A 23,511-nucleotide genomic window follows, 5' to 3' on the forward strand; every position below is an offset into this window, starting at 1 on the left:
CAAAACACAAGAATACTATTTTGTTTTCGTTTTCTTTTTGCTGTTTACATACAAATACATTGCAAATCTACTTTTAAGCATACTGGAAGGATAATGCTAATTAATGATGTTAGGTTGTTCGCGGTTTAAAGTTGGTTATCAAAATTTCTTTGTTTTCCCCGGGGCTGTTACTTTATGACTTATAGTTCGTATATTGTATGTATAGGCAATGTATCCGCAAAGAGTGGTACAAAAGCAGACGCGCTACTGTCTTGGATAACGGATGGAGGCCCTGGCATCAACCAGGTCGAACTAGTAGACGCGTCCCGGACACGAAACGTATGATGACAGATCGGGGGTCGTCTACTCCAGCAGGGTTATTTCTTCCTTGACTAAAAATTCAACAATCTCTTCATCCACCTCCTCGGTTTCCAAGTTATCTGTATCCACATCTGTTGGAAAGGAAATATTAATAGAGATTCGAATGGAATAATCATAACCAGGACACTTACGCCCTCGCAGCATGACGCGCCGACTCTTCTGGTCCTTCCATTCGGCAATGCGCTTGTTGCGATATTCCATAAAGGTCTCGCGCAGTTGGGCGCGCTTCTCGAGCAGCTCCTTGGAGGCGCGGGTAAGGCGAAGGCGATCCTTCTGCTCGAAGACAGCGTAGTACTTCTTAAGGTTCTTCTTGATCTCCTTTTGCTTCTCCTCAGCCAGCAGGGTAGGGGGACGTGGGCGCCACAGGAACTGTACGAAGTTCTTGAGGATTGTGCGCTTGATGATGCGGCCCTGGAACGTGTACATGTTGAAACCGGTATCCTCCTTCACCTTCCATGAAGAGACACCAGTCACCACATAACGTCCAGTGGGGTCCCACTCGACTTCGGAGGCGCGGAAGTGATCAGGCGAGGCGCTGATGATGTAATCATTGGTCGAGTCCACAAACTCGAAGGTGCCCATCGTGAGGTTGGCCATCACGATAAACTGGCCGCGCGGCGACCAGAACAAATGCGTGCAGGACTTCTTCTCGAGACGCTTCACCAGGCTGGGCTTGACGCCCTTGTTCACCTCATAGAAGCTGACGTTGGAGGAGTTGGGTTCGCCGTGGATAATGGAGAACTTGTTGCCGATTGGCTCCCAGGCGAAGGCAAGGATCAGCTCGCGGATCTCCACCGAGTCGACAGGGATCTCCTTCTCGCGCATGTGGAAGATTTCAAAGTTGTAGAACATGCCCAGGAACTTCACGTCCAACTCCTTCTTGTCCTTCTTCAGCTTGGAGTAGCGGTCCACCTTGACGCAGAGATAGTCACCAGACTTTTGCCAGTGCAGCTTGCAGTCGGCCACGTGGAACAGGTTCTTGTTACGGATCTCGCGCTTCTTGGGGATCTCCATCAGGGTGACACGGGCGGGAATCTGGTTCTGCTCTTCCACCCAGTAAGCGATAACGTTGTCCGTAGGGGACCACGAGAATCCGCGGATGCCGGGAATCTTGATAGATTTCAAGTCGAGCAGGTAGAACGAGGGCGTCTCGTAGATGTGAATCGAGTTCTCACCCATTCGGGCAACAAACTTGTCATCGTGCGACCAGCGGAACATGGACAGCACCGACATACCGTCGGCGACGAACGAACGCTTCTCGGCTCCAGTGCGGATGTCCCAGATTATGATCTTCTGTCCCGTAGGCGTGGGTCCGTAGGTGACCAGATAATTTTCGCAGGGCGAGAATTCCACGAACTGGGTGCCGGGATGGGGGAACTTCTGGATCTTCTGGAAGTTGCTGCCGCCCCAGATGGCTACACCTGGCTTGTGGAACGTGACCACATAAGTTCCCAAAGGCGACCACTTGACGAAGGTGTCGGTGAAGCGTTCGCGGGTCTCCAGCTCACTCGGCTCAGGCAGGGTGTTTTGCCAGAAGCCCACCTGCACGCAGTTCGGGGCGGTCTCAGCGGCAACGCAGTATTGATCGTATGCATCGGGATCGTTGATGAAGTTGTACAAGTCGCTTTGTACTTTGAAGGTCTGAATGGTTGGAGGCTCCCACTTTTCAGGGATGTTCTCGTACCTATACAATAAAGAAATGGAATGATATTAGTACAGCTGTTTCATACGACATCCCTGTAGAACTTACTTTTGAAAATCAGTAAACAGGTTGACAGCAAACGTGTGGTTCTTGTCCAGACGGTGGTTGTTCAGCTTCTTGACAGCATCCTCGGCCTGGCTGGCGTGCTTGTACTCCATGAAGGCGTAGCCCTTGGTCTTGCCCTCCTCGTCAACGGGATAGACTACGTTGACAATGTCACCGCAGTGAGAGAAAAGCTTGTTGATCACGGACTTGAGTTTCTCCAGGCGCACCGGCTCCACCTTGGGGATGTTATCCACCACCACAACGCTTTCTACGCCATCCGCCTCCGAGGGGCGTTGGGCCAGCATGTCGCCGAGCAGATCTGTAAGTGCATTTCGCGATTAAATGAATGTTTCTATGCAAAGCCGCAGCCCACACCGCAAAGTGAGGTTAGATTTCCGCGTGTGATGCGCTGGCAGCCACCAAACTCACCTTCATCGCTGATGGTGTCCACAAAGCCGGGAGGATCCTCGAAGTTTGGTTCTTCATTATAGTCGCTGTCGTTGGCGTCGGCGCCCGCGTGCTTTTTGGCCATTTTCAGCGATCTATTTGCAAATTTCCGTCATCAAACACACACGCACAAAGTGAAAAAGAAAGTAGGGTTGTCTAAAATATAACAAACTATCAAAATATCGATAACTGTATGGCCGTGTTTTTGGCTGCTGCGATAGATGTTTTAAAAATGTTTTTTAATGTTTATTTCAAGTTTTTACTATATATTTAATTTATGATTATTAAATATGTTAACTAAGTTTCATTTAAAATGTTATATTTGTTATCGATAGTTGAAGCTTAATAATTGCAATGGTTTCTTTGAACTTTGTTTTGGACATTTATTCTCCTAAATAGTTTCCAAAAGATAATAATAGAATTCAAAATATAATTTAAAAAATATTTAATTTATTAAAAATAGAGGAAAAATGTACACAGGGTGATTTGATAGAAACGAATCAAGTCTATCGGGATACATCAAACTGTTTGCAGCATTTGCAAGTTCGGTCACACTGGCACAAACGGCGCAATTAGAGGAAAATTGTGAAAATATCTGTAATGTGTTAAAACGCCCATCGAAGACCGCACAATTGTTGCAGATACGGCGCGCAAGCAGCACAAGTAAATGAAACAAAACGCGATGTGAGGGTGTCGGTAGTTGACTGGGAAATTCGTTTTTCGTTGCCCACGAATTGCGTCTGCCCTGGCGTGTGTGTATGTGTGAAGAAGTGTGCGTGTGTGCGCAATAATTAAACAAAGTACATATTTCCAAGTTACATATTTCGAAGGCAGAAAAAGAGACTCCAAGCGACTGCTCCCCATTTACCTCCTCCCCTATTCTCTATCCCCTTTTGCAAGCAAAGAACGCACACACCTGCGCCAAAATGCAGGTGCAAGTGCAAAGGGCAGTGCATAAAGTGCATGTTGCGGGACTGGTGCGGTAAACAAATTACCAATCGGACGAAAAAATCTGTGAAAATTTTCTATAGCTCTATGCAGTATTTTCGCATGCATGTATGTATATGTGTATGTAAATATGAAATATGTAATAGGCAGCAACAGCAACAGAAAGCAGCAGCATAGGCGAATACACACATGGAGAAAATCGCCCAAAAAACTTTCTGCGCAAGGCCGCAGAAAAGTTGCAGAGAGCCAGTCTGAGAGAGAGTCTGGCAGGAGAGCGAGTGGGTGGGCTTTTGGGAGAGAGAGATAGAGAGAGCTGGGCGCCTAGCCTTGATGTGGAAATGTATGAATGAGTTTTCACTTTTGCCAATTTTCTGTTAACAAAAGTCAGTGCTGCCAGGGAAATAATAAGTTAAAACAATTAAAAATCATAAAGGACATGAAAAATAAGGTTTTCCAGTGATTTCGATTGTTAATAACGGTACAGACTCCCGTTTTGAGCCTCTCTCTGCTCAGCTTTTGGTGCTCCGACGGCTTGTTACATCTTTTGTTGCTTGGAAAAGTGTGTGCGTGAGTGTGTGCGAGTGTGCGAATGTGTGTGTGCTTGTGGAGTTTTCCACTGTGTTTGTCTACACGCCCACATAAGTGGCCCCCTGTTTGTGTATTTGGGAAAGTAAAAGTGATTCTCGCTGCCACACCAAGAAATAATAATCGAAAAACACAAAAACCAAATAGAAAGCTCTCATCATCAACAACAACAATTAATTATTTATCCCCTCCCTTTCACCCTCTAACCAAATCTAGTGAATGAATAAACCGGAAACTGTCGCAAGACCCGACTTTGTGCCAAAATAATCAAGTAGGATCCGACAGAACATCGAGGAGGAGGAGGAGGAGGAGCCAGCCAATACTACATATTACATCTATAACCAAAAAAAACTACTTGCAACTGCTGCTGATTTTTTGTTGCTGTCATAGTTGTTGTTGGTGTTGTTGTTATCCTTGGTATCCTTTTTTTGTGGAACGTTTGTGCAGCAGCAGCTCTGAATGTCTTTATGCTTTAATCATGGTGTATTTCGCCACCAACAACAACAACACCGACACTATACGCTGCTATATTAGAATCTTTCTGATAACGAACCATGACAGAAGGACATGAAAGGTAAGTGGTATCTTTGAGATACATTTTTGGATTAAGATCAAGATAAATAATTGATTTCTTTTGATTTTTTAAGTGATTTTAAAGACAAGAAGTATCAGAAGCAGAAGAATCTTAAAGAAAAGTCTCAGTTATAGTAGAAAGGATCAGCTTTTGAGGCCTATATGATCACTTAGTGACTTGCGTGCCTCGATTAATTGCCTCCAATTGATAGCAGCTGCCCTCGACAGCCAATGAAACGCCTATTAATTGAACCGACAAGCTGATAGTTTATTCTTCCCCTGCATTCAATGAAATGAAATTCAATGAATGAATGATTGAAGGAAGCAAGAAGCCGTCAGTGAGTGAGTCACTGTCTAGCGAAAATAAAGTCTCCACATTGTCTGTCGACACTTTTAATGAATGAAATGGAACGCCCCCATGTGCGGTTTCTTCGCTTCAGGGTCCAATAATTGCCGTTGTTACGACTACTGGCATGGCATGGCCTGGCCTGGCCTGGCCTGGTGCTGTTCCTCTGCTGCTCCTCTTCTAGCTCTTTAAATTCTATTCGAAAATGATGTCATTTTTGTGTTTGTCCGTTTGTTGTTTTCTTTTTAGTATTTACAACAGGGGTAGTAGCGAGAAGGGGGGGCCTGCGCAACAAGAAAAAAAAAAAACATAAGCACCCCAAGGTTCTTATAGTTTTCATTCATGCCTTGCTATTTATTTGCTTTCTATAATAAATTGATAGCTGCCTTAAAAGGGGTGTCGTTTTTAGAGGAAATATTAGTCTTAAATATCTATAAATTATGATTAAAATAGTTAAGAAATTTGTATATAATTTTAAGTTTTTATTATAATAATTATGATTTAATTTTAAGACTTATTTTAAACCTTTAGAACACCCTGTCTTGTTTTTTTTGCTGAGTTCCAGCGGAAACAAGATTCTATCTTATTTTTAAGTGTTTTTTTTATATTTTTTTTATAAAAGTATGTAAATAGGTAACTGTAAATGGGAACATCATGTCCACGCGACACGGTTGATATGCAAATATATGCTAGCCAGGGCATGGCTTCGGGGGGGCTATCACAACTATGTGGTCATTTAACGGGGAGTTGTGTATTGGAACTTTTGTTGTTGTGGCTCATACTGTTGTTGTTGTTGCCTCTCAGTCTATTGTGTGGGCTTGCAACACAACACCAACGATGGCCAATACACACACACACACACACCCCGACACACAGGCCCCACCAGAGAGCCAGAGCCCCGTTGTTCATTCATCTTTTTCTGGTTTCTGCTGCAGAAGCCACCTTTTGCGAGTGGGTGTGTGTGTGTGTTTGTGTGTGGGAGTATTTAAGCCATTCAGTTGGCAACAAAGTCGGAGGGAAGCCGAGCATCAACCGGGCAGTACTACCAAGTCGGACTGGCACCTCAATGAATGTTGGCTAGAAAACCAGTTAGTTAGTTGGGTCTAAACCAGGTCCAGATCATACCTAGCTAGAGCTCCCACACACTCACACACAGACAGACAAGCAGAAGGACTCCAGCTCTCTCCCTTTTCCCACGCATGCGCTGATGTCCTTTGAAAGAGAGCTTCCAAATATTGATAGACTTTTAGTTTCGGCTTGAGGCAGGCTCTTCTAGATTTTTTAACATCTATATGTGTATGTTTGTATTATTTTTATGTTTGAGGGAGTTTGTGTTTTCTATTTTAGTGTTTTTTTTTTCCAGCCTACACCCAGGTCTTTAAGGACGAAAAGTGTGCTTTGGCTGACGACCAGGTTGTCCTCCCATTCTCTCAATGAAAACCCTTTTGGCCCTGGGATAGTTTCCTTTCATTCACACTGGCCCCCAAAATCCTTGACTAGCTGACGTAGCTGAATGAAAATTATTTGAAAAGCATGGCCACCGCAGTCCTTGACATGTCCTGGCTTCTATAGTCGCCCTCCACAGTGACGTCGCGCGACAATATTCATTCTGTAAAGCCCAGGAAAAACTAGGACAAGCATGTGTATCTATCCCCCTCATCTCCTCCCCCATCTATACACACGCACATACATAAATCCTCAATGCACACCAAGAATGGAGTTTGAAACTCCCTTTTTGAGCTTTTTTCATTCAGTAACCCCATTTGCCCGGGAACTCTAACTTTATTCAAGCCACACGACACCGAAAGCGACAGCGACACAATTTATTCAAAGTTGTGCGCAGGTCGCTAAACTCCATCGGTGACCCTCATTCATAAGGCGGAGGAGAGTGCCTTATCCCAGAACTACTGGAGTTGCGACCCGTTTACCATTTTCAAGAATGAATACAATCCCGCCCCAGCCGGAAGTTCTATATCATTTTTCACACTTTCTACACTTTGAGAAAAGGATACTTTAAGAATACCACTTGTTGATGTCTTAAATAACTATTTAATAGTATTTTTTTAAGTGCATGGCATTTGTATTTTTAAACCGAAGGACCTGCAGCTATTTTTAGTGGCCACTGGCTTTCAGTTTTCAGTTGGATGAATCAGTCAGCCCTGAAAGTAGTCAGCAGGTGGCTCACTGAACTGCCATCCTTGCTACGGCTTCCTTGGCCAAAAAATTGAATTATCCAAATTAGTGGCACTTTTAGGTCATCCCAGCGAAGATATAGAGGTAATAAGCTCTGTCGAGGATACATTCGTTAAGAAACATTGGCGATTACACAATGGCTACGGTTTCCTACAAAAAACTGAGTCTTAAACGCAGATCCAGCAGGTGTTTCTTAGGGAGATTACTTATAGTTACTGATCGAACATAAACACTTATATTAATATTTAATTTTTATCTATTGCAGCGACTTCTTAGTTACAGTACGCGCACAGGTAATGACCAGAGACGAGAGCACCGAGGGCTGGCTTCCGCTGGCCGGGGGTGGTCTGGCCAACGTTTCCATCCGGAAGCGGGCTAGGCTATCCCCACTGGCATCGGGTCATGACTACATCATCTATGGACAAAGGATATCCGATCAGAGCGTAAGTACTCTCTACTATATATGCTAATAAAGGACAGTGTTTTAATAATTTTGTAATACTTACAGGTAATCTTGAGCTGTGTGATCAATCGTGATCTGAAGTATTACAAAGTAATGCCCACATTTCATCATTGGCGCGCAGGGAAGCAGCGGAACGGGCTCACTTTTCAAACGGCCGCCGACGCGCGAGCCTTCGACAAGGGTGTCCTGCGCGCCTACAACGAGCTGATCGATGGTAAAACCCAGTCCTGGTCGCCCCGGCTCCATCCTCTCTAATTTCTAGTTGCATGAACGGCTTGCTCCCATCTATATCTCTCTGCTTTCTGCTTTCATTTTGCGAACAAATTCAAATTTAAACTCCTCCTCTCACCTCTTACCAAACAAAAAATGAAATCTATCCTTTCTTACTTCCAAACTACTTTATTGCTACTGCCCTCGGCATTCGCTTTTGTTAACTAATATATATTATATCTTTTCGTATGTCTTATGCTCAACTTTTGCCACAAAAACAAAACAAATATCCAAAAACAACCACACACAATCACATTGGATTATTGCAAATTTGTTTCAAAAACCAAACAAATCAACCAAACAATTAAATCTATCATTTTAAACGAATTGGTAAGTGTTCCACGAGGCTTCCGTACTCTTAACTAGTCTATGTGTGCTGTTTGCTTTGAAGGAATGACTTTGACTCACAAGTTCCGCTGGCACTTCAAGATTTCCAGCACACGTATTCGAGAAATAGTGTAGTCTAGTCCACAACTGTAGGTGACCTTTCAACAAGCTACTTTCTGTTTCCTAGTTTACACCTAAAAATATATTGATTTATGCTCTCTAAACTATCACTATCTATCTTTGAAACTTTGTATATTCTTTGCTTTGCGCCTTTCTGATACTGATGTGTTCTTGTTGCTTAAAAGAGTCCTTTAATATTCGCTTACTAAGCGTTATATTCTTCTTATTTTTGCAATACTTCCAAACAGGACTTGCCAAATCGAATCCTACCATTATATGCCCCCCGCTGACCAAATATGATTCGGTTGGCGAAGATGATGTATTCATGACCCTGGACTTACCTGTGGAGAGCGAGAGTTTACAAAAAATCCATTCAAGCCCCGAGGGCAGCGAGAAAAGTCACAGTACGTATATTTTTATACAAATTTCGAGAAAAGATAATGTAATATTGATACTTACAGAGAGCGTCAGCGACCGTCACAGCAACTCCGACTCGGAGAAGCTGCCCGCGCCGCCCATTCACTACATATCCACGGACAAAACATCGGCCACCACAACGCCACCAGACGCCCCGCCCGCATCGGCAGCTCCCTCGCCAGCGGCCGCCGCCCAAATCGCGGCCAGTGAGAACTACTCGTACGTAACATTGACAGCAGTCCATCATGACTACAACTATCCGGTGGTGGATCAGCCAGTGGGGGCGCAGGTACTCAACGCTCGACGGGAATCTATCAGCGCACTGAAGAAACGAAACGCTTTGGAGGCGGCCCAGGCCATGGCAGCAGCACAGACGGTGGCGGGCGGCGGAACTGGAGCCGGTGGCGTTGGCAGCGGCGGAAAACCTTTGCACAAGCCGAACGTATCGGACATCCTGAAGAAGGAGACGCGCCTGCGTTGCCGCTACTGCCACGAGCTGTACAGCGAGGACTTTAATCGGCGCGGTGCCTGCGAATACGCTCCGGATCCATTCCGCAGCGGCTATGAGTGCGTCTCGGGGATGGGCTGCGCCCGCTGCATGATCTATCACTGTATGAGCGATGCCGAGGGCGAGACGGCCCAGCATCCGTGCGATTGCAGTGCCAGTGAGGCCGGCTGCAGCAAGCGCTGGCTGGGCCTGGCCCTCCTCTCGCTGTTCGTGCCCTGCCTGTGGTGCTATCCGCCGCTCCGCGCCTGCCACTGGGCGGGCATCCACTGCGGACTCTGCGGCGGGCAGCACAAGCCGCATGTCTGACATTTGGAGGCCCGCTTGCAAGGACAGCACGATGACGACCCCAGGCCCAGAAGCGAATTCCAATACTACCACCACCAACACCAGCAGCAACAACACCATGACCAGAGCATAAACAGCGCCAAGCGTCCACTGTGGGGATCCAAGCAGAAGCAAACCCAGCATCTGCCGTCCCAGTCTCAGTCTCAGCGCCATTTCTACAACTGGGAGCTGTCGCACAGCTGGGGCGCTCCGCAGGAGCAAATTCCTCCGTATTTAATGCAACCGACTGGGCGAAAGGCCGCCCAGAACGACTACGGACGCTTGCTGTTCTAGGGTTTGTGAAATGTGACTGTTTTGGGGTATATTTTTGCGGACCGGTTCCTTGGCTGAGTTTCTCTCTTAAACGTAAACTATTTGTACAAAGATGTGTGTTTGGAATTGGAAATGGATGAAAGCTATCGGTTGATGGCAGACAACCCTTTATTTCTCGACAATTATCTGTTTTTGAAAAATTCCACATTTCCAAAACTTTGAAAACAAAGTTTGTAGGCTGAAGAAGATTCTCGAATAATATTAGCTCAGCAGGGGAATCGGGTCGTGAAGATAAAGACTCCGATTCGCTTTTATTATAATTTCGGTATACTCCATTTGAATTGCCATAATTTATTGTAAATACAAAAAGAGCAGGAAGAATTACGCATCTATTTTATATATATAATTTATAAATTGTAATTTATGTTTAGTGCTTTCGCTTAATTATAGTTTTGTAAAAACGGGCTATTTGTTTTTATCCGTAAATGTAACAATTTTTTTGGAAATCAATTATTTTATAAAATGTTTGTTTTAGTTTTTAGTTTTTTAGTGTTTTTCGCTACTTACACTTGCTTGTTTACAATTCGAAATTGGAGAACAGTATTAAAAAAGCCGAGGCAAAGGCGGCAAAACGAGATCTAAACAAACATATATATTTAAATGCGATTTTCTCAGCGCGATTCCAATTTGATTATCAATGTCACGCGCTCAAAACTCACACTAAAAGTTCAAACCAACGGCAACCTGATGCGCAAATGAATTAAAAAACAAATGAAAGTATGGAAGGACAGTTGTTGTTGGGAGACACAGCTGTCGGAGACGAACCTCTGAACCTGAAAAGAATTACAAGTTGTATTCGACTCATCTGGCAAAAGACTCGGCGGCAGGGCTCAGTTCGTTGTGCCGTTCAGGACGCTCATGAAACGTTACTTAAACCAGCTTTAATTATCAAATAATTATAAAAGATTGTTTCGCCTTTATAAAAAGGATGTTTTTGTCTCTTCTTAGGGCTCATGAAGACTCAAAATATTTCTTTTGCCAAGCACTCAGAACGTATGATTTGTAAGCCTTGTTTATAAGCCACAGATAAAAAGGAAAAACCAATTAAAAATTATGAAAAAATGAGCAAACGAATCGTCAGGGACTGCAGCAGTGCACGCCGCGAATTCTTTTGCAAATAAAGTACGCCTAGATAGCGAAACAATTTGTAATTTTTAGTAAAATGCTAAACATTATGGCGGTTTATAAAATGGCCAAAAGTAAAGGTATTTTGAGCAAGGGGCTATAAATAAAATAAAAACAATTTAAGTGTTTTCAAACAAAATCAACAAACTCATGTATGCAGCTATATATATATATATAAAGTAATAAAAAACATTAATTTATTTCTTACTATATAATTATTGTTGTACTAAGTCAGTGAGAAAAAAAACAAAAAAACAAAAACATGAAAGAGAACTTCACAAAAAAACTAAAACAAATAATAAATATGCATTATTTATTAAAAAAAAATAAGCAAAGGTTGTGCAAAAAAAAAACACATTAAAGCAACATTAATATTGTAAAAATTAACTAAATGCGGCAATTGTTAGTAAATGTGCAAAAATTCTGAAGGAAAGTTGAAACCAACCACAGCTAAAAAAAATGAAAAAAACGCCAAGACAAGTAACGAACATCAATGTTGGACTACAGATAATTGAAAAGTTGAAATTATAAAAAGGTAGAATCGAAAACCGAACAAATTGAAACAAAAACTCAACAACAAGAAGTACAAAATGTTAAATATTTATCTATAATTTACACTTACGTTTTATATTTTTAATTTAAACGCTTACTCAACCGAAAAATAGCTAACTAATTTTACAATCGTCCTCACACTCACACTCAAATAATAAAAAAAATAAAAACTAGCTCAATGGCAGAATTATTACTTTAGCAAAAATACAGTTCACTTTTTGAAGTTTCTTTTATTATTTCACATCGAAGGAAACCAAAATAATTCCCATTAAACGAGAAATAGTCGCATATACTCATATTAAATGGAAAATAGATGAAAGGTGTCATTACAGAAACGGTTAATGCAACCAAAAAAAGTAATATAAATAATATATTTATTCATATAAATGTATTTGAAAATGTGAACAAAACAAAAAGATACCAACAATAAAACAAAATTTAATAAACAATACATTCAATTTGCATAGATGGCTTTGAAACTTCACTCTTGGATGAGACGTCTATCTACATTTCAGTCAGCTTCGTTCATTGTCAAGTATAGTATATATTATCTAGAAGGTATAAAAGCTATTTCAAGAAAACACTTTCGATATGGACGAGCTGATGAAAATTCAATCTCCCCGGAAGAAGGGAAACCGCAAGCAGGAGCTGACCTGCAGTGTGCTCTTCACCAAGTGGGTACTCCCAGACTTCCTAATCCTGCATGGTAACCACATTCTCCTCCACACAGTCCTAAGTTCAATGGAAAAGATGACCCCTCCGGTTCGGACAATGAGCTGGGAGCTGTGACACGCTTGGTATCCAAAGCCGAGGAATTGGAACTGCATCGAGTCTTCAAGAGTATGTCAACAGAAGGCTTTGAAGTGATACGGCCCCTGAACCGATCCCTATTCGATTTTGGCCACAATTTCGAGGATGTACGGGGATGGCTTAAGATGGCCCAGCCTCCCAAAGATCAGCTATCCTCGATTCTACGTTATATTATAGAGTCGCACCAGAAAACCACTGTCCAGATAGATATAAACAAGATGTATTTCAACTGTCACCTGATTGTACTTCAAGTTTTTTCCGATTTTTTCATGCGCCTGGAGGATATTCCGCTGCTACTAACTCTACCCGAGGACCGGGTCACCCAGAAGGCTTTTATGCTTATCTACAAATGGATGCTGAGTGACGATCCCTACTTGGAACGTCCCCATATTGTTGAAATTTTTGTAGCAGCCACTTACCTAAGGATTGATGATCTCCTGACCCATTGTTGGAAATATTTTGATGATTCCAATTGCTTCCAAGAGGACACTGCTTGCATTTTGTATGTGGAGACCCTATATCATCCTGCCTTGGATGTAGTCCGAAATATAATGCTGACCAGGATCCATAAATTCCTACTGACCTTTGTGGCCTCTAGTGATTTCTTGAATATCCCTATAAGTCATTTAGTTTATCTCCTCAGTTCGAGTGGCATTTGCGTGAACACCGAAGTTGAGGTGGGATAGGGTCCCTATTTATTTAATGATTTTACTCGTATTTGATCTTAAAATAATTGTATTCATTTTATACTTCTTTTAGGTGCTGTTTATAGCTATTCGTTGGATGTCTTATGATTGGAAAGAACGCAGTGAGTACGCCCTAAGGATCTTGCCTTGTATTCGTTTCAGACTTATGCCGCTCTGGTATCTCCTCTATGTGCGCCGGGATGAGACTAATCCTTATGTAACCGAATTGATCGACATAGATGAATATGATTCCGAAATCAACGAATCTATCGCCAGCATTACCTCTAGGATGTACGAGGAGAAGATTGCGGGTCTGAGCGATACTACAGGAAATATTTTTATGCGTACCGGAGTAGAGCAACGCCATTGGATTTGCGATAAAACGTGCAACTATTTTCACTACGTCGGTTGCCCGAATACAAGAGAAATTTGTTATGAAAAGTTTGAGGAATATCTTAGTGATATCCAAAAAAGTTGCAATGATCACTGGGACAGGGTGGAAATGCTTGACCCCAAGAAAATGGACAAGTGCTGCAACTTAAAGCGAACCCCTAAAGTTTAATGAGTTACTTTAATGAGTTACTATATAAAACAACAAAAAACGAATAAAAATTATAAATTAAATGTTTGGAAAATGTAAAGCTTTTGGTTTAAATTTGGCGGTTATAAAATACCAAGATCAGTATTTTTTAAAGGCAGCTGGTTACACTGTTGTCAGCAATCATATGTTCATGTTTTTCTTTCATTCGCCTGCTTTGTTTGCATAAAATAGAAAACTTGAAAATGGAGAAACTGGAAGCTCTTAAAATCTCATCAATGAGGCCCCGCAGTAATATACTCGACCGACCACTGTCCAAGGGCAAAACCGAGGTGTCTCAGAGTATCGTGGCGCTGCTCTTTAGTGAAATTGTCCAGTACTCCCAAAGTCGGGTGTTTACAGTGCCAGAATTGCAAACTAGGTGAAGTGTATATACGTTTTTCACTAAATCGGTTAATAATTTAATATTTTTAGGCTACACGATCTTGGTCAGGATGTTGGCACTCGCATAATAGACCTGTATTTTGTGAGAGAGCGCAGCTCCAAGCGGGAGACTAAGCTCACCCAGATGCTTCTCTTCGTCAAGACCACTGTGTGGAAAAATCTATTTGGCAAAGAGGCAGAGAAGCTGGAGCATGCTAACGACGATGAGCGTACTTACTACATAATAGAGAAAGATCCTTTGGTCAATACTTTCATAAGTGTGCCAAAGGACAAGGGCTCTCTTAACTGCGCCAATTTTACAGCTGGAATTGTAGAAGCGGTCCTCACAAATTGCGGATTTGTAAGAATTTAAAAAGAATCTTATGTATATGTTTATAAACATGTACCCTTTTTTCCTTCAGCCTTGTAAAGTCACCGCCCATTGGCATAAAGGCACAACCTATATGGTCAAGTTCGAGGACTTTGTCATAGCCCGGGACAAGCAGATGGAGGAGAAATAGTTTAAGCAGTCTTACAATTAAAATTTACAATAGTTAACAATATTTTGGATTTTCGTTTAATTTCCACTACAATTGAAGAGTACGAGAATAGTAACAGTTGGATGAATTACTTAGATGAACTTGAACTGGCGATCCTTGTAGGACACCTGGCCGGTCCGGTATTTCTCCTCACGGGAGTCTCGTTCGGCCTTCAGGGCCCAAGCGTAAAGGGCAATTGGCAGGACCACGGCAAAGAGACCAGTGCGGAAAGACTTGCCAGTGGGCTTGAAGTGCTCATAGTTTGACACGCGCATAGCCTGGAAGCGGGACAATCCTGCGTCGAACTGGAAAAAGTAAGAAACTCAGTGAAATTCGTCGTCTTGATGACATAACCTAAGGATCGGCTCGGTTTCCGCACTTACCACAGTGCCTCCTTCACCGGTGGCATGACGGAAAGGATTGGAGCTTTGCTTCAGGTATTCATTGCGCAGTTTAAGCGTGTGCTCATGCTTGCGCTTCAGGAATTCCGTCTCCTCCTTTGATAAAACCATTTTTTTCCAAAGCTACAACCAAAACAAAATTATAGGAGGGGGAGTGTGGCCAGATGAAAGTATTCAAAATAAAAACAAATAGTAGTATATACCAAAAATAATACCACAGAAATAATTGATTTTCGATAGTTTTCCGCCTCCCCATTTCCGGTGAAATATTTTATTTTTTAAATTTATTACAATTGGGCCTAAAAATTATGATTCCACTTTTAGAGACTCTTATATCAAGTTATTATTTAAGGGAGTACATAGGAAGTGTATGTAAAATTAATTGGTATGGTCTAATAAGATTTCCAAAGTAATATTCATTAATAAAATCCTTTATATGTTATGTTTCAATCTACTTTGTTTTAAATTTTAAATATAAACATTTTTGGATAGAAGTAAGTCAAGTGTGTCCAGCCTCCAATACAATTCGGTTAGTGTGACCCCATCGAAAAAGCAATTACCTTAAAACTAAGTTCATTGGTTACACTTTCCACCACTTTCCACAAGCTTTCTTTTGACCTGCTGCTACTGAAAACCTTTCCACCATGGATTTTTCCTCATTTAAAATTGTAAGTAGTTGTTGTTTATCTAAAATTTGTTCAGCAAAGTCTACTGCTTCGTTTTCAAATGACTCTTTCCACCCTTGCCACCGTTATACGCGCCTGCTCAGATTCTCTCCGGCTTGTTCTCACAGCGCATGTCCTGCAAAGTGTAATGCGCAGATCTCAGTAAATTCCAGAAATCCTTGTTTTAACCATACTAGGGATAAATATTACATAGCATTTATGAATTTCCTCTACAAAAATTAGTTAATTTAAGGTTTTTGCCTTCTTTACCCGTAAATTATGGAAAAACACGCCAGTAAGGGGGTTAATATACAATAACTCCCCTTTGGCGCATGGCATTTGGGCCGAAGAGAAAGGGCGAGAGAGCGAGAGCTGCCGTGAACCAACGCGCATGTGGCTGCCTATTTGGGTGGTAAATGCACTTGGCTTAGCCTTAGCCCGGTTTTCCCCCGGGGGCGGCCCTGCTCCGACGTCTAGGGGTGGATTTTTACATTTTCGTTCGGTTGCCCGCGGTTGCGCCCTGTCCTTTTTCGGCTCATTTCACTTTTCACTTGCTGGCGGAAAGGAGGCAGCGGCTCAAGAAATAAATCTGGTCACCGGAGTCTATTGATTTTTGTTTCCATCCGATTTCCAGCTGCAGTGCGGAATGAGCTTAAAGTCCAGTGCCCGCATCAAGAAACGCCGCTCGGATGCAGCAGCAGCCAACTATGCTACAGCGGCATCCACAGCTCCCAGTCCAGCTTCAGTTATGGCGGGCAACGGGGGCGGTTCATCCTCAGCCAACTCCTCCACAGCCAACAGCACCATCACCACCACTACCACCACCGCTTGCAACAACAACAACAGTAACTCCAACCCCTGTCCCTCGTCTGGAAAGAAACATACTTTCGTTGGACGCAATCCCAACTTCGACACGGACGAGACCAAGCTGCTCATCCAATTGTGGGGTGATCCCAAGTTGCAGAGAACCCTGATAACCACACACAAGAAACACGCTGTGATCTGCCAGCTAGCGGCCAAGATGCAGGAGTACGGCTACCACCGCTCCCCGGAGGAGATTACGACGCGCATCAAGAATCTCAAGTGTTTCTACAATCGCCTCAAAAAGGACAAGGAGTGCGGCGCACTCTCCGCCGATGCCGAGCCCAGCTGGAAGCACTTTGCCGAGATGGACGCCATCATGACCCGGCCCATCTTCAGTGTACGTCCCAATGAAGTGCCGGCTCCCTCCTTGAAGTACCAATTGGAGCAAGCACTGGAGGAGCACGCAGAGCGTCGTAAGCGGCGATTGGAAAACGGCGAGGAGCTGTCTGAGAGCGACAACGAGGAGGATGATATGCTCTTGTCCGCTCTAGTTAGCAAAAACAAGGAGTCTACGTCAAAGAAGGAGCTGGAAGCAGGATGTCTGGAGTCCGATCGGGACGTCAATGAGGATTCCTTCGCCAAGCGACGGAAGCTTTCCGATGATGTAGATGTAGACATTGGCGAAGCCTTGATTAAGTCGGAACCGGTTCCTGAAGTGGAGACAGCGCCTCCTGCTGTCGTTGATCCTGAACCAGATGAAGATGATGATTGCCTGCTGCTGCCCCTGCCAAAGGAAGAACCCATCGATGTGGATGCAGCAGACGATTCTACCAATGAGAAGTCATCGAGTCCCAGCTCGTCATCGACTTTGGCGGAAATGTTGCAGAGAAACAAGACCACAGGTAATCTGCTCCCCTTAACCGGAGCTAATGTCATCATTCCTGCTGGGATTACCACCAATCCGGCCAGCAGTTGTTCCACCAATCAGAACTCTAATACTGCAGCTGGCAGTAAACTGCAGGCCGGAAAGATATCGCTGGTTCCCACAAATTTCCTGATGCAATCCAAGCTGCCGCCGGTTGCGGGACCAAGTCCCAACCCAGTGGCTAAGGGAGCTGCTCCCCAGCTTCAGCTGTTGCAGAATGCAATTACTCAGGGCGCCCGCCTAATGATTAGTGGGTCACCCGCAGCGCCAACTCAACAACCCGTGGTGGCCACTGCTCCAGGAGGAGTCAAGTTCGTCCTGGTCAACGCAGAGCAAGCGAAGGCAGCGGCTGCTGCTGCTGCAGTGGGCAAGTCTTCAGCCTCATTGCCCCTGGCAACAGCCCAGGCCCAAGCGCAGGCTGTGGCTCAGCAGCATCAGCAAAAGCTGCAGCAGACTCTCCACCAGGAGCAGATCCAACATCAGCAGCAAATTCAACTCGAGAAGGAGGAGAGTCGCAGGGCGCAGGAAAAGGCTCGGGAAGATCAACAAACCAGACGGCACATGACAAGTGAGTGTTTTAAAAATTTTTAATTAAAGAGTATGCGAATTAATATTTACATTATCCTTTAGCCATGAGAATCCTATTGCGCCAACTGCTGAATGCGCAAAACGAGGCCAACGAGATTCAACACAACCGTTTGTCCTTGGAGCGTGAGCGTCTAGACTGGGAGAAGTCTATAGGGGATCGGGTGCTCAATATGCTGCCAAGCTTACTCCAACCGGCAGCTGCGGCCGCCACGCCTGCCTCTGTTGCCCAGCGCCTACAGCCGCCCAAGCTACTCTTTACCACCGCCCTCCCCATGGCCAATGGCACTGTTTCTATGCCGCATATACTGACATCCAATTCCCTGCCTAAAGTGATAACCACTACGAGCAGTGTGAGCGGAGGTACGGGATTAGTGACTACCTGTGTGGCCCCCAAGCCGGTGGACAACGATGTCCAGCTTGTCACGCCCAAGCAGGAGAAGGAAGGCTAAATCTGCAATCAACTAGTCATGTTACGTGATTGATATTAAGAACGTATTACAACAGTGATCTCTAAGAAATGATATTCCAGTGAAAAAGAATCTGCTCTTAATTTTAGCTTACTTTTAAATACTCCTGATAAAATAAAGATTGACTTAATAAGCTATTTGATAAATTAAACAAGGACTTTTTTTAAGATTATCATTTTGTATCGAGCTAAAAAATTATTTGATTAATCGTCTTAAATTCTAGTCTACAACAATAATAAACTATTAAAGATTATCCTGAAGCTAATGTATGTTAAGCCTCTCCATGTCTCGGATCTCCATGATGTCTGTCTTGAGTCGCTGCTTGACGATCTCCCGCCAGATAGCCTCTCTGTCCCGGTTATCCGTTACTCCCATTCGCTGCAAGGAGGAGTCCGTGATGCGCAAGAGAGCTCGACCAGTTATATCATGCTAGAAATACGAACACATAGAATTGAGAGATCAGTAGGCAGGTAGTGGGTTGCTTAAATTGAAGTCACTAGTGTTCAGGATTTTTCTTTCTTGAATTGTCAGGCGCAGAGGCATGGCGGAACTGCTACAAGGAAGCAGTACTAATGACGACAGGGGCAAGGACAACCATCAAAACCGGTAAGTAGGGGGATCGGGAAAAAGGATAACATCACCAACCTGGGAAAATAGCTGCTCGTACTGGCTGTATTCGCCGCAGTGACGTCGGTACCACTTCAGGACATCACTCACTGTCCACTGGTAAACGGCCTTGGGTCGGGTGGTTTTTGTCCTAGTTTTGTTTTGTGTGGAATTGCTGGTTTCTTCGCCCATTTCCGGATTTCCAAAGTGTTTAGCGTTTGCAAAAAAAAAACAAACAACGGTTTCGATAGCAGCTAGGGGTGGACAATATAGACATCGATAAATATACGTGGCTTTTAAATAGACCCACGGAAGAGTATTTACAAAAATTTGATACATTTTTAAAATTTTGTTGAGCTTGACAATTGATTAAGTGTTCTTCCATTAAAACAAAAAAAAAAAAAACAATTTTAACCGGTTAAAATATTTGCTTGCAAATGCATCGATATATGCGAATTCGTCCTCATTCGATGACCGCTCGCCACAGTTATCGAGATTCTAACAGCTCTAATCGTGACTGGCGCTTAATAACAACGACCGAAAGGTGAAAAAGTCAGCATAAAACACCTAAATACGCAGAAAATACACCTTTTATCCGATAAAAAACAAAGAAAAAATTGTCACACGACTTTTGGCTTAGTAGAGACAATCTGATCTAATCAATTGATACACGTATCTTGGTGTTAAATTCGTGTCTCGTCTCCCAACTTCATATCCGCATCCAAATTCCAAGTCGCAAGATGGCCGGAGCTACACTTTTCGAGCGTGCACAGGCGCTGTCGAGTGTTAATCGCGAGGAACAGGACAGCTCGCTGCTGAATAAGATCCTTCGCGACCAGGAGGGTGCCGAGAGTGATGAAGAGCGCATTCGCATCAAGGAACAGGCCATCCTGCAGCAGGGTGAGCTCTACAAGCAGGAAGGCAAGGCCAAGGAGCTGGCCGATCTGATCAAAGTGACGCGTCCGTTCCTTAGCTCGATCAGCAAGGCAAAGGCGGCGAAGTTGGTCCGCTCCCTGGTGGACATGTTCCTTGACATGGACGCGGGCACGGGCATCGAGGTAAGTTCTTTGTTTAACCAATAAAAATATTCATATATTGATTTCTTTGCTTTTCCGATCAAGGTCCAATTGTGTAAAGACTGCATTGAGTGGGCTAAGCAGGAGAAGCGCACCTTCCTTCGCCAGTCGCTGGAGGCACGTCTGATAGCCCTGTATTTCGACACGGCCTTGTATACAGAGGCCCTATCTTTGGGATCGCAGCTGCTGCGGGAACTGAAGAAATTGGACGACAAGAATCTTCTGGTAGAAGTTCAGCTGCTGGAGAGCAAAACCTACCATGCACTGAGTAACTTGCCCAAGGCAAGGGCAGCACTCACATCGGCTCGTACCACGGCCAACGCCATTTACTGTCCGCCCAAGGTCCAAGGCGCCCTCGATCTGCAGTCGGGCATCCTGCATGCGGCCGACGAGCGTGACTTTAAAACCGCCTTCTCCTATTTCTACGAGGCGTTTGAGGGCTTCGACAGTGTGGACAGTGTTAAGGCTCTGACTTCCCTCAAATACATGTTGTTGTGCAAGATTATGCTGGGACAGTCCGATGACGTCAACCAGATTGTTAGCGGCAAGCTGGTATGCTATGAATTTTATTCAAAACTCAGTATCTTTATTAATAATTCGGTGTCCATGGCAACAGGCTATTACCTACTCAGGACGCGACGTCGATGCAATGAAAGCGGTGGCAGAGGCTTCTCACAAACGCTCGCTTGCAGATTTCCAAGCCGCACTTAAGGAGTACAAAAAGGAACTGGCCGAGGATGTGATTGTGCAGGCGCATTTGGGTACGCTGTACGACACTATGCTGGAGCAGAACTTGTGCCGCATCATCGAGCCCTATTCCCGTGTGCAGGTGAGTCTCCCAATAGATTCTCATAAGCCCATTATGTAAATCTTATCGTTGTAGGTTGCGCATGTTGCCGAGAGCATTCAGCTGCCCATGCCGCAGGTGGAAAAGAAACTGTCTCAGATGATTTTGGATAAGAAGTTCAGTGGTATTTTAGATCAGGGAGAAGGAGTGCTTATTGTGTTCGAGGAGACGCCCGTGGACAAGACCTATGAGCGCGTGCTGGAAACTATCCAGAGTATGGGCAAGGTAGTCGACACACTCTACCAGAAGGCCAAGAAGTTGTCGTAAGCCCAGCGCAGGAAGCACTATACAATTCACACATGATATCAAAAAAATAGCAGACTTTTCATAGTTTCTTTTTTATTTTCCACAAAATCAACTACCCCCAACCGAGTCCAAGCCAAACAAGTTTTAAGTTTCTGTGAAAACAAAATTAAAGCGATATTGGCAATAATAGTAATAGCAGCAGCAGTAGCTGCCACAAAAAATGTTATACAAAATCCATTAAATTAACATAAGCAAAATTATTAATCATTGAGTGGGATCGAATTGTTTACGCCAATGCGATAAAATAAGCATAATATTCAATTAACTACGTAATAAAACGAAAAAAGGAAAACCGTAAACAATACACTGCAATTTATAATTTCATTGCCAACCGTTGGGGTTTATTTCTCATTTGTCCAAGCCCCCTTCATCCTAATTAACATATTTTTTAATTGATTAAGAATTAATTTTTATTAAATAAATTAAATTTCGTTTAATTTGAACAAAAGGATTAACCAAAGTGATGGGAGAGTCCCAGGCCACCGCCAAAGTTGGTCCTCTGGTTGGCGAATGGTCCGCTCGTCCACTTGCTGGCAGATCCTGTCAAGTCCAGGCGGGTGTTGCGATCCTGCGAAGACCATAGGTTGGCACGGCCGTCCAGACCCAATTGCTTTCCGATTCCGGGGAAGTTGCTGTGGGTCAAGCTGGCGCCATGGCCATTCACATGGTTGTAGTCCAGCCCAGCGCCATTGCGTTGGAACTCGAAGCCGTTGGCTAGCTTGTTCTGCGAGGCAAACACCTTGGCGTCCAGGTTGTGTCGGTCGTTCTTGAAGATATTGGCATGGGCCTCCTGCTGGAAGACGTCCTTGACTCCTGGGGTGTGGGTCCTGGTCAGAGAAGCGCCATGGCCATTACTAGAAAGAGATGATTTTATTTAGTTTATTTAATTTAATTTAAAACCAAATCGTGATAGTTACTTATTGTATGCCAGAGTTCCGCCCGTGGTAACTGGACCGGATTGTGTGTTTCCTGCAGCGAAGACCTGACCAGCCACATTGTGGTTGGGATTACCGAAGCCCTTGGTGAGATCCACCCGAGCATCAGCACCACCGGCGGGATTGGAGGCCAAAGATCCGCCCAACACCTGGCGACGGACCCGAATGGGCTGTGGTGGTGGCCGTGGTGGGGGATAGTAGACCAGATTCTGGTAGCTCTGCGGAGCTGCCTCAGCGAGGGCGGCGAGTGCCACAACGGCCACGATTAAGATGGTTGCTTTCTGCATGTTGCTGGATTGATTTGTCAAATCTAACTGATGCCCCAAACAGCCTAGAAATCCGCTTTTATACCTTTGCTGGATGGGGAAGAACTCTTCGTGTGATTCACAAGATTCCCATCTCTGCCGTGCCTGCAGCTTGTCTGTCTTATCAGCTAGGAGTTCCCCGCTCGGCTTTGATGGGTGATTTACTTCGCATCTCGCGATTGTGTGCAGCTTGACCTCGTCACCTCCCACTTTTTTTATATAGGTCTTCCTTTATTGCGCACCACTTGACGCCACTTGTTGCTCCTTTGTGCGGATTTCACCCACACCTCGTCGTGTCTTCCTTGGTCGTGGCATCTTCAAGGGGACTGGCTTTGTGAGCTGTTGAGGGAGTGCATCCTCATCTTGCGCAGGACAGCTCTTTGACAGTTATAAGCCATTCCCTATCATATTCCCCCACTTGATGTCAGGCTTTATCAATAGGAATCGAAAAACTGGAGGTAGGGAGGTAGGTCTCTCCAAGGGAGGTTGGAGTGAAAGAGTATTAATGCGTGGGGCAGGACTTTCGCTCGATTTGAGTGAAGTTTCTGGCAGGACATAATTGAATTTTCTGCGCAGGAGCAGGTGAAAAGGATGCGAGCTGAGAGAGGAGAGCGAAAAACTTCAACTCGAAATGTCAAAATAAAGTTTGCATTGGAATAATGAGGGAATTTAAATAAGTATTATACCATATTATAATAAAAATAAGAATGAAACCCAATACTTTGTGGTTAGAATGTAATTCATCTCTTTATTTTTTATATACATTATAAATAAACTCATTCATCATGCCATATTATCTCGCTTTTTTTCATTAATTAAGATTCTTGGCCATCTGGTGATTTTTATATTTTTTTTTTGTTCTTTTGGGAAAAAAATATTTGTTTGTCTTAGAAACCAGTTTGCGAATCACAAATGATTCTAATTTGTATATGGACGTTGAGATTTATTGACC

At 43.9% G+C, this 23,511-nt stretch overlaps 9 protein-coding genes across 12 annotated transcripts; 5 read left to right on the forward strand and 4 right to left on the reverse strand.

Moving 5' to 3' along the window:
- Nucleotides 1-13: 13 nt before the first annotated feature.
- Nucleotides 14-2,703, reverse strand: LOC6494206 (eukaryotic translation initiation factor 3 subunit B). The gene is made up of 4 exons (XM_001960712.4): nt 2,537-2,703; nt 2,111-2,426; nt 492-2,044; nt 14-431 (listed from the first exon to the last, which is right to left on the reverse strand). Exons 1-4 carry the CDS (start codon nt 2,637-2,639, stop codon nt 343-345), a joined length of 2,061 nt encoding a protein of 686 aa, XP_001960748.1. The 5' UTR covers nt 2,640-2,703; the 3' UTR covers nt 14-342.
- A 337-nt stretch (nt 2,704-3,040) lies between these two features.
- On the forward strand, nt 3,041-10,428 carry LOC6496352 (sprouty-related, EVH1 domain-containing protein 1). Of its 3 annotated transcripts, none has more exons than XM_001960713.4 (6): nt 3,041-3,217; nt 4,304-4,661; nt 7,465-7,642; nt 7,708-7,876; nt 8,628-8,783; nt 8,841-10,428. In XM_001960713.4, the coding sequence occupies exons 2-6, from the start codon at nt 4,642-4,644 to the stop codon at nt 9,608-9,610; spliced, it is 1,293 nt and encodes a 430-aa protein (XP_001960749.3). In that variant the 5' UTR covers nt 3,041-3,217; nt 4,304-4,641; the 3' UTR covers nt 9,611-10,428. The 3 variants fall into 3 exon arrangements, with proteins under 3 accessions (XP_001960749.3, XP_032306265.1, XP_044571572.1); XM_032450374.2 differs by having other exon boundaries at nt 8,694-8,783; XM_044715637.1 differs by lacking the exons at nt 3,041-3,217; nt 4,304-4,661; nt 7,465-7,642; nt 7,708-7,876 and adding an exon at nt 7,891-8,262.
- A 1,667-nt stretch (nt 10,429-12,095) lies between these two features.
- On the forward strand, nt 12,096-13,768 carry LOC6496353. Of its 2 annotated transcripts, none has more exons than XM_001960714.4 (3): nt 12,096-12,312; nt 12,369-13,125; nt 13,208-13,768. In XM_001960714.4, the coding sequence occupies exons 1-3, from the start codon at nt 12,230-12,232 to the stop codon at nt 13,694-13,696; spliced, it is 1,329 nt and encodes a 442-aa protein (XP_001960750.1). In that variant the 5' UTR covers nt 12,096-12,229; the 3' UTR covers nt 13,697-13,768. The 2 variants fall into 2 exon arrangements, with proteins under 2 accessions (XP_001960750.1, XP_044571571.1); XM_044715636.1 differs by having other exon boundaries at nt 12,369-12,950; nt 13,208-13,346.
- A 75-nt stretch (nt 13,769-13,843) lies between these two features.
- Nucleotides 13,844-14,658, forward strand: LOC6496354 (trafficking protein particle complex subunit 5). Its single transcript, XM_001960715.4, has 3 exons — nt 13,844-14,093; nt 14,147-14,456; nt 14,518-14,658. The coding sequence occupies exons 1-3, from the start codon at nt 13,918-13,920 to the stop codon at nt 14,614-14,616; spliced, it is 585 nt and encodes a 194-aa protein (XP_001960751.1). The 5' UTR covers nt 13,844-13,917; the 3' UTR covers nt 14,617-14,658.
- Nucleotides 14,650-15,432, reverse strand: LOC6494205. The gene is made up of 2 exons (XM_001960716.4): nt 15,018-15,432; nt 14,650-14,939 (listed from the first exon to the last, which is right to left on the reverse strand). Exons 1-2 carry the CDS (start codon nt 15,144-15,146, stop codon nt 14,727-14,729), a joined length of 342 nt encoding a protein of 113 aa, XP_001960752.1. The 5' UTR covers nt 15,147-15,432; the 3' UTR covers nt 14,650-14,726.
- Nucleotides 15,433-15,588: 156 nt separating this feature from the next.
- On the forward strand, nt 15,589-18,617 carry LOC6496355. The gene is made up of 3 exons (XM_014908292.3): nt 15,589-15,703; nt 16,335-17,997; nt 18,060-18,617. The coding sequence occupies exons 1-3, from the start codon at nt 15,680-15,682 to the stop codon at nt 18,464-18,466; spliced, it is 2,094 nt and encodes a 697-aa protein (XP_014763778.1). The 5' UTR covers nt 15,589-15,679; the 3' UTR covers nt 18,467-18,617.
- LOC6494204 (protein aveugle) lies at nt 18,470-19,382 on the reverse strand. The gene is made up of 2 exons (XM_001960718.4): nt 19,130-19,382; nt 18,470-18,913 (listed from the first exon to the last, which is right to left on the reverse strand). The coding sequence occupies exons 1-2, from the start codon at nt 19,280-19,282 to the stop codon at nt 18,746-18,748; spliced, it is 321 nt and encodes a 106-aa protein (XP_001960754.3). The 5' UTR covers nt 19,283-19,382; the 3' UTR covers nt 18,470-18,745.
- On the forward strand, nt 18,957-21,618 carry LOC6496356 (26S proteasome non-ATPase regulatory subunit 11). Its single transcript, XM_001960719.4, has 5 exons — nt 18,957-19,090; nt 19,824-20,148; nt 20,212-20,718; nt 20,783-20,995; nt 21,050-21,618. Exons 1-5 carry the CDS (start codon nt 19,026-19,028, stop codon nt 21,278-21,280), a joined length of 1,341 nt encoding a protein of 446 aa, XP_001960755.2. The 5' UTR covers nt 18,957-19,025; the 3' UTR covers nt 21,281-21,618.
- Nucleotides 21,619-21,631: 13 nt separating this feature from the next.
- Nucleotides 21,632-22,567, reverse strand: LOC6494203 (attacin-A). Its single transcript, XM_001960720.4, has 2 exons — nt 22,237-22,567; nt 21,632-22,173 (listed from the first exon to the last, which is right to left on the reverse strand). Exons 1-2 carry the CDS (start codon nt 22,539-22,541, stop codon nt 21,771-21,773), a joined length of 708 nt encoding a protein of 235 aa, XP_001960756.1. The 5' UTR covers nt 22,542-22,567; the 3' UTR covers nt 21,632-21,770.
- Between the last annotated feature and the right edge of the window lie 944 nt (nt 22,568-23,511).

Source organism: Drosophila ananassae, chromosome 3L (genome assembly GCF_017639315.1).
Source record: "Drosophila ananassae strain 14024-0371.13 chromosome 3L, ASM1763931v2, whole genome shotgun sequence".
NCBI lineage: Eukaryota > Metazoa > Arthropoda > Insecta > Diptera > Drosophilidae > Drosophila > Drosophila ananassae.

Coding starts and splice junctions, on each gene's coding strand:
- LOC6494206 (XM_001960712.4), bottom strand. CDS start 2,639: ATGGCCAAAAAGCACGCGGGCGCCGACGCCAACGACAGCGACTATAAT. Junction 2,427..2,536: donor GGACACCATCAGCGATGAAG/GTGAGTTTGGTG, acceptor ATGCACTTACAG/ATCTGCTCGGCGACATGCTG. Junction 2,045..2,110: donor CTGTTTACTGATTTTCAAAA/GTAAGTTCTACA, acceptor TTTATTGTATAG/GTACGAGAACATCCCTGAAA.
- LOC6494203 (XM_001960720.4), bottom strand. CDS start 22,541: ATGCAGAAAGCAACCATCTTAATCGTGGCCGTTGTGGCACTCGCCGCC. Junction 22,174..22,236: donor GGAACTCTGGCATACAATAA/GTAACTATCACG, acceptor ATCTCTTTCTAG/TAATGGCCATGGCGCTTCTC.
- LOC6496355 (XM_014908292.3), top strand. CDS start 15,680: ATGGATTTTTCCTCATTTAAAATT. Junction 15,704..16,334: donor ATTTTTCCTCATTTAAAATT/GTAAGTAGTTGT, acceptor TCCGATTTCCAG/CTGCAGTGCGGAATGAGCTT. Junction 17,998..18,059: donor AACCAGACGGCACATGACAA/GTGAGTGTTTTA, acceptor ATTATCCTTTAG/CCATGAGAATCCTATTGCGC.
- LOC6496354 (XM_001960715.4), top strand. CDS start 13,918: ATGGAGAAACTGGAAGCTCTTAAAATCTCATCAATGAGGCCCCGCAGT. Junction 14,094..14,146: donor GTGCCAGAATTGCAAACTAG/GTGAAGTGTATA, acceptor TAATATTTTTAG/GCTACACGATCTTGGTCAGG. Junction 14,457..14,517: donor TCCTCACAAATTGCGGATTT/GTAAGAATTTAA, acceptor TTTTTCCTTCAG/CCTTGTAAAGTCACCGCCCA.
- LOC6496356 (XM_001960719.4), top strand. CDS start 19,026: ATGGCGGAACTGCTACAAGGAAGCAGTACTAATGACGACAGGGGCAAG. Junction 20,149..20,211: donor ACGCGGGCACGGGCATCGAG/GTAAGTTCTTTG, acceptor TTTCCGATCAAG/GTCCAATTGTGTAAAGACTG. Junction 20,719..20,782: donor AGATTGTTAGCGGCAAGCTG/GTATGCTATGAA, acceptor CCATGGCAACAG/GCTATTACCTACTCAGGACG.
- LOC6494204 (XM_001960718.4), bottom strand. CDS start 19,282: ATGGGCGAAGAAACCAGCAATTCCACACAAAACAAAACTAGGACAAAA. Junction 18,914..19,129: donor ACGAGCAGCTATTTTCCCAG/GTTGGTGATGTT, acceptor TCGTATTTCTAG/CATGATATAACTGGTCGAGC.
- LOC6496353 (XM_001960714.4), top strand. CDS start 12,230: ATGGACGAGCTGATGAAAATTCAATCTCCCCGGAAGAAGGGAAACCGC. Junction 12,313..12,368: donor TGCAGTGTGCTCTTCACCAA/GTGGGTACTCCC, acceptor TCCTCCACACAG/TCCTAAGTTCAATGGAAAAG. Junction 13,126..13,207: donor GCGTGAACACCGAAGTTGAG/GTGGGATAGGGT, acceptor TACTTCTTTTAG/GTGCTGTTTATAGCTATTCG.
- LOC6494205 (XM_001960716.4), bottom strand. CDS start 15,146: ATGGTTTTATCAAAGGAGGAGACGGAATTCCTGAAGCGCAAGCATGAG. Junction 14,940..15,017: donor CCGGTGAAGGAGGCACTGTG/GTAAGTGCGGAA, acceptor TACTTTTTCCAG/TTCGACGCAGGATTGTCCCG.
- LOC6496352 (XM_001960713.4), top strand. CDS start 4,642: ATGACAGAAGGACATGAAAG. Junction 4,662..7,464: donor ATGACAGAAGGACATGAAAG/GTAAGTGGTATC, acceptor TATCTATTGCAG/CGACTTCTTAGTTACAGTAC. Junction 8,784..8,840: donor GGGCAGCGAGAAAAGTCACA/GTACGTATATTT, acceptor TGATACTTACAG/AGAGCGTCAGCGACCGTCAC.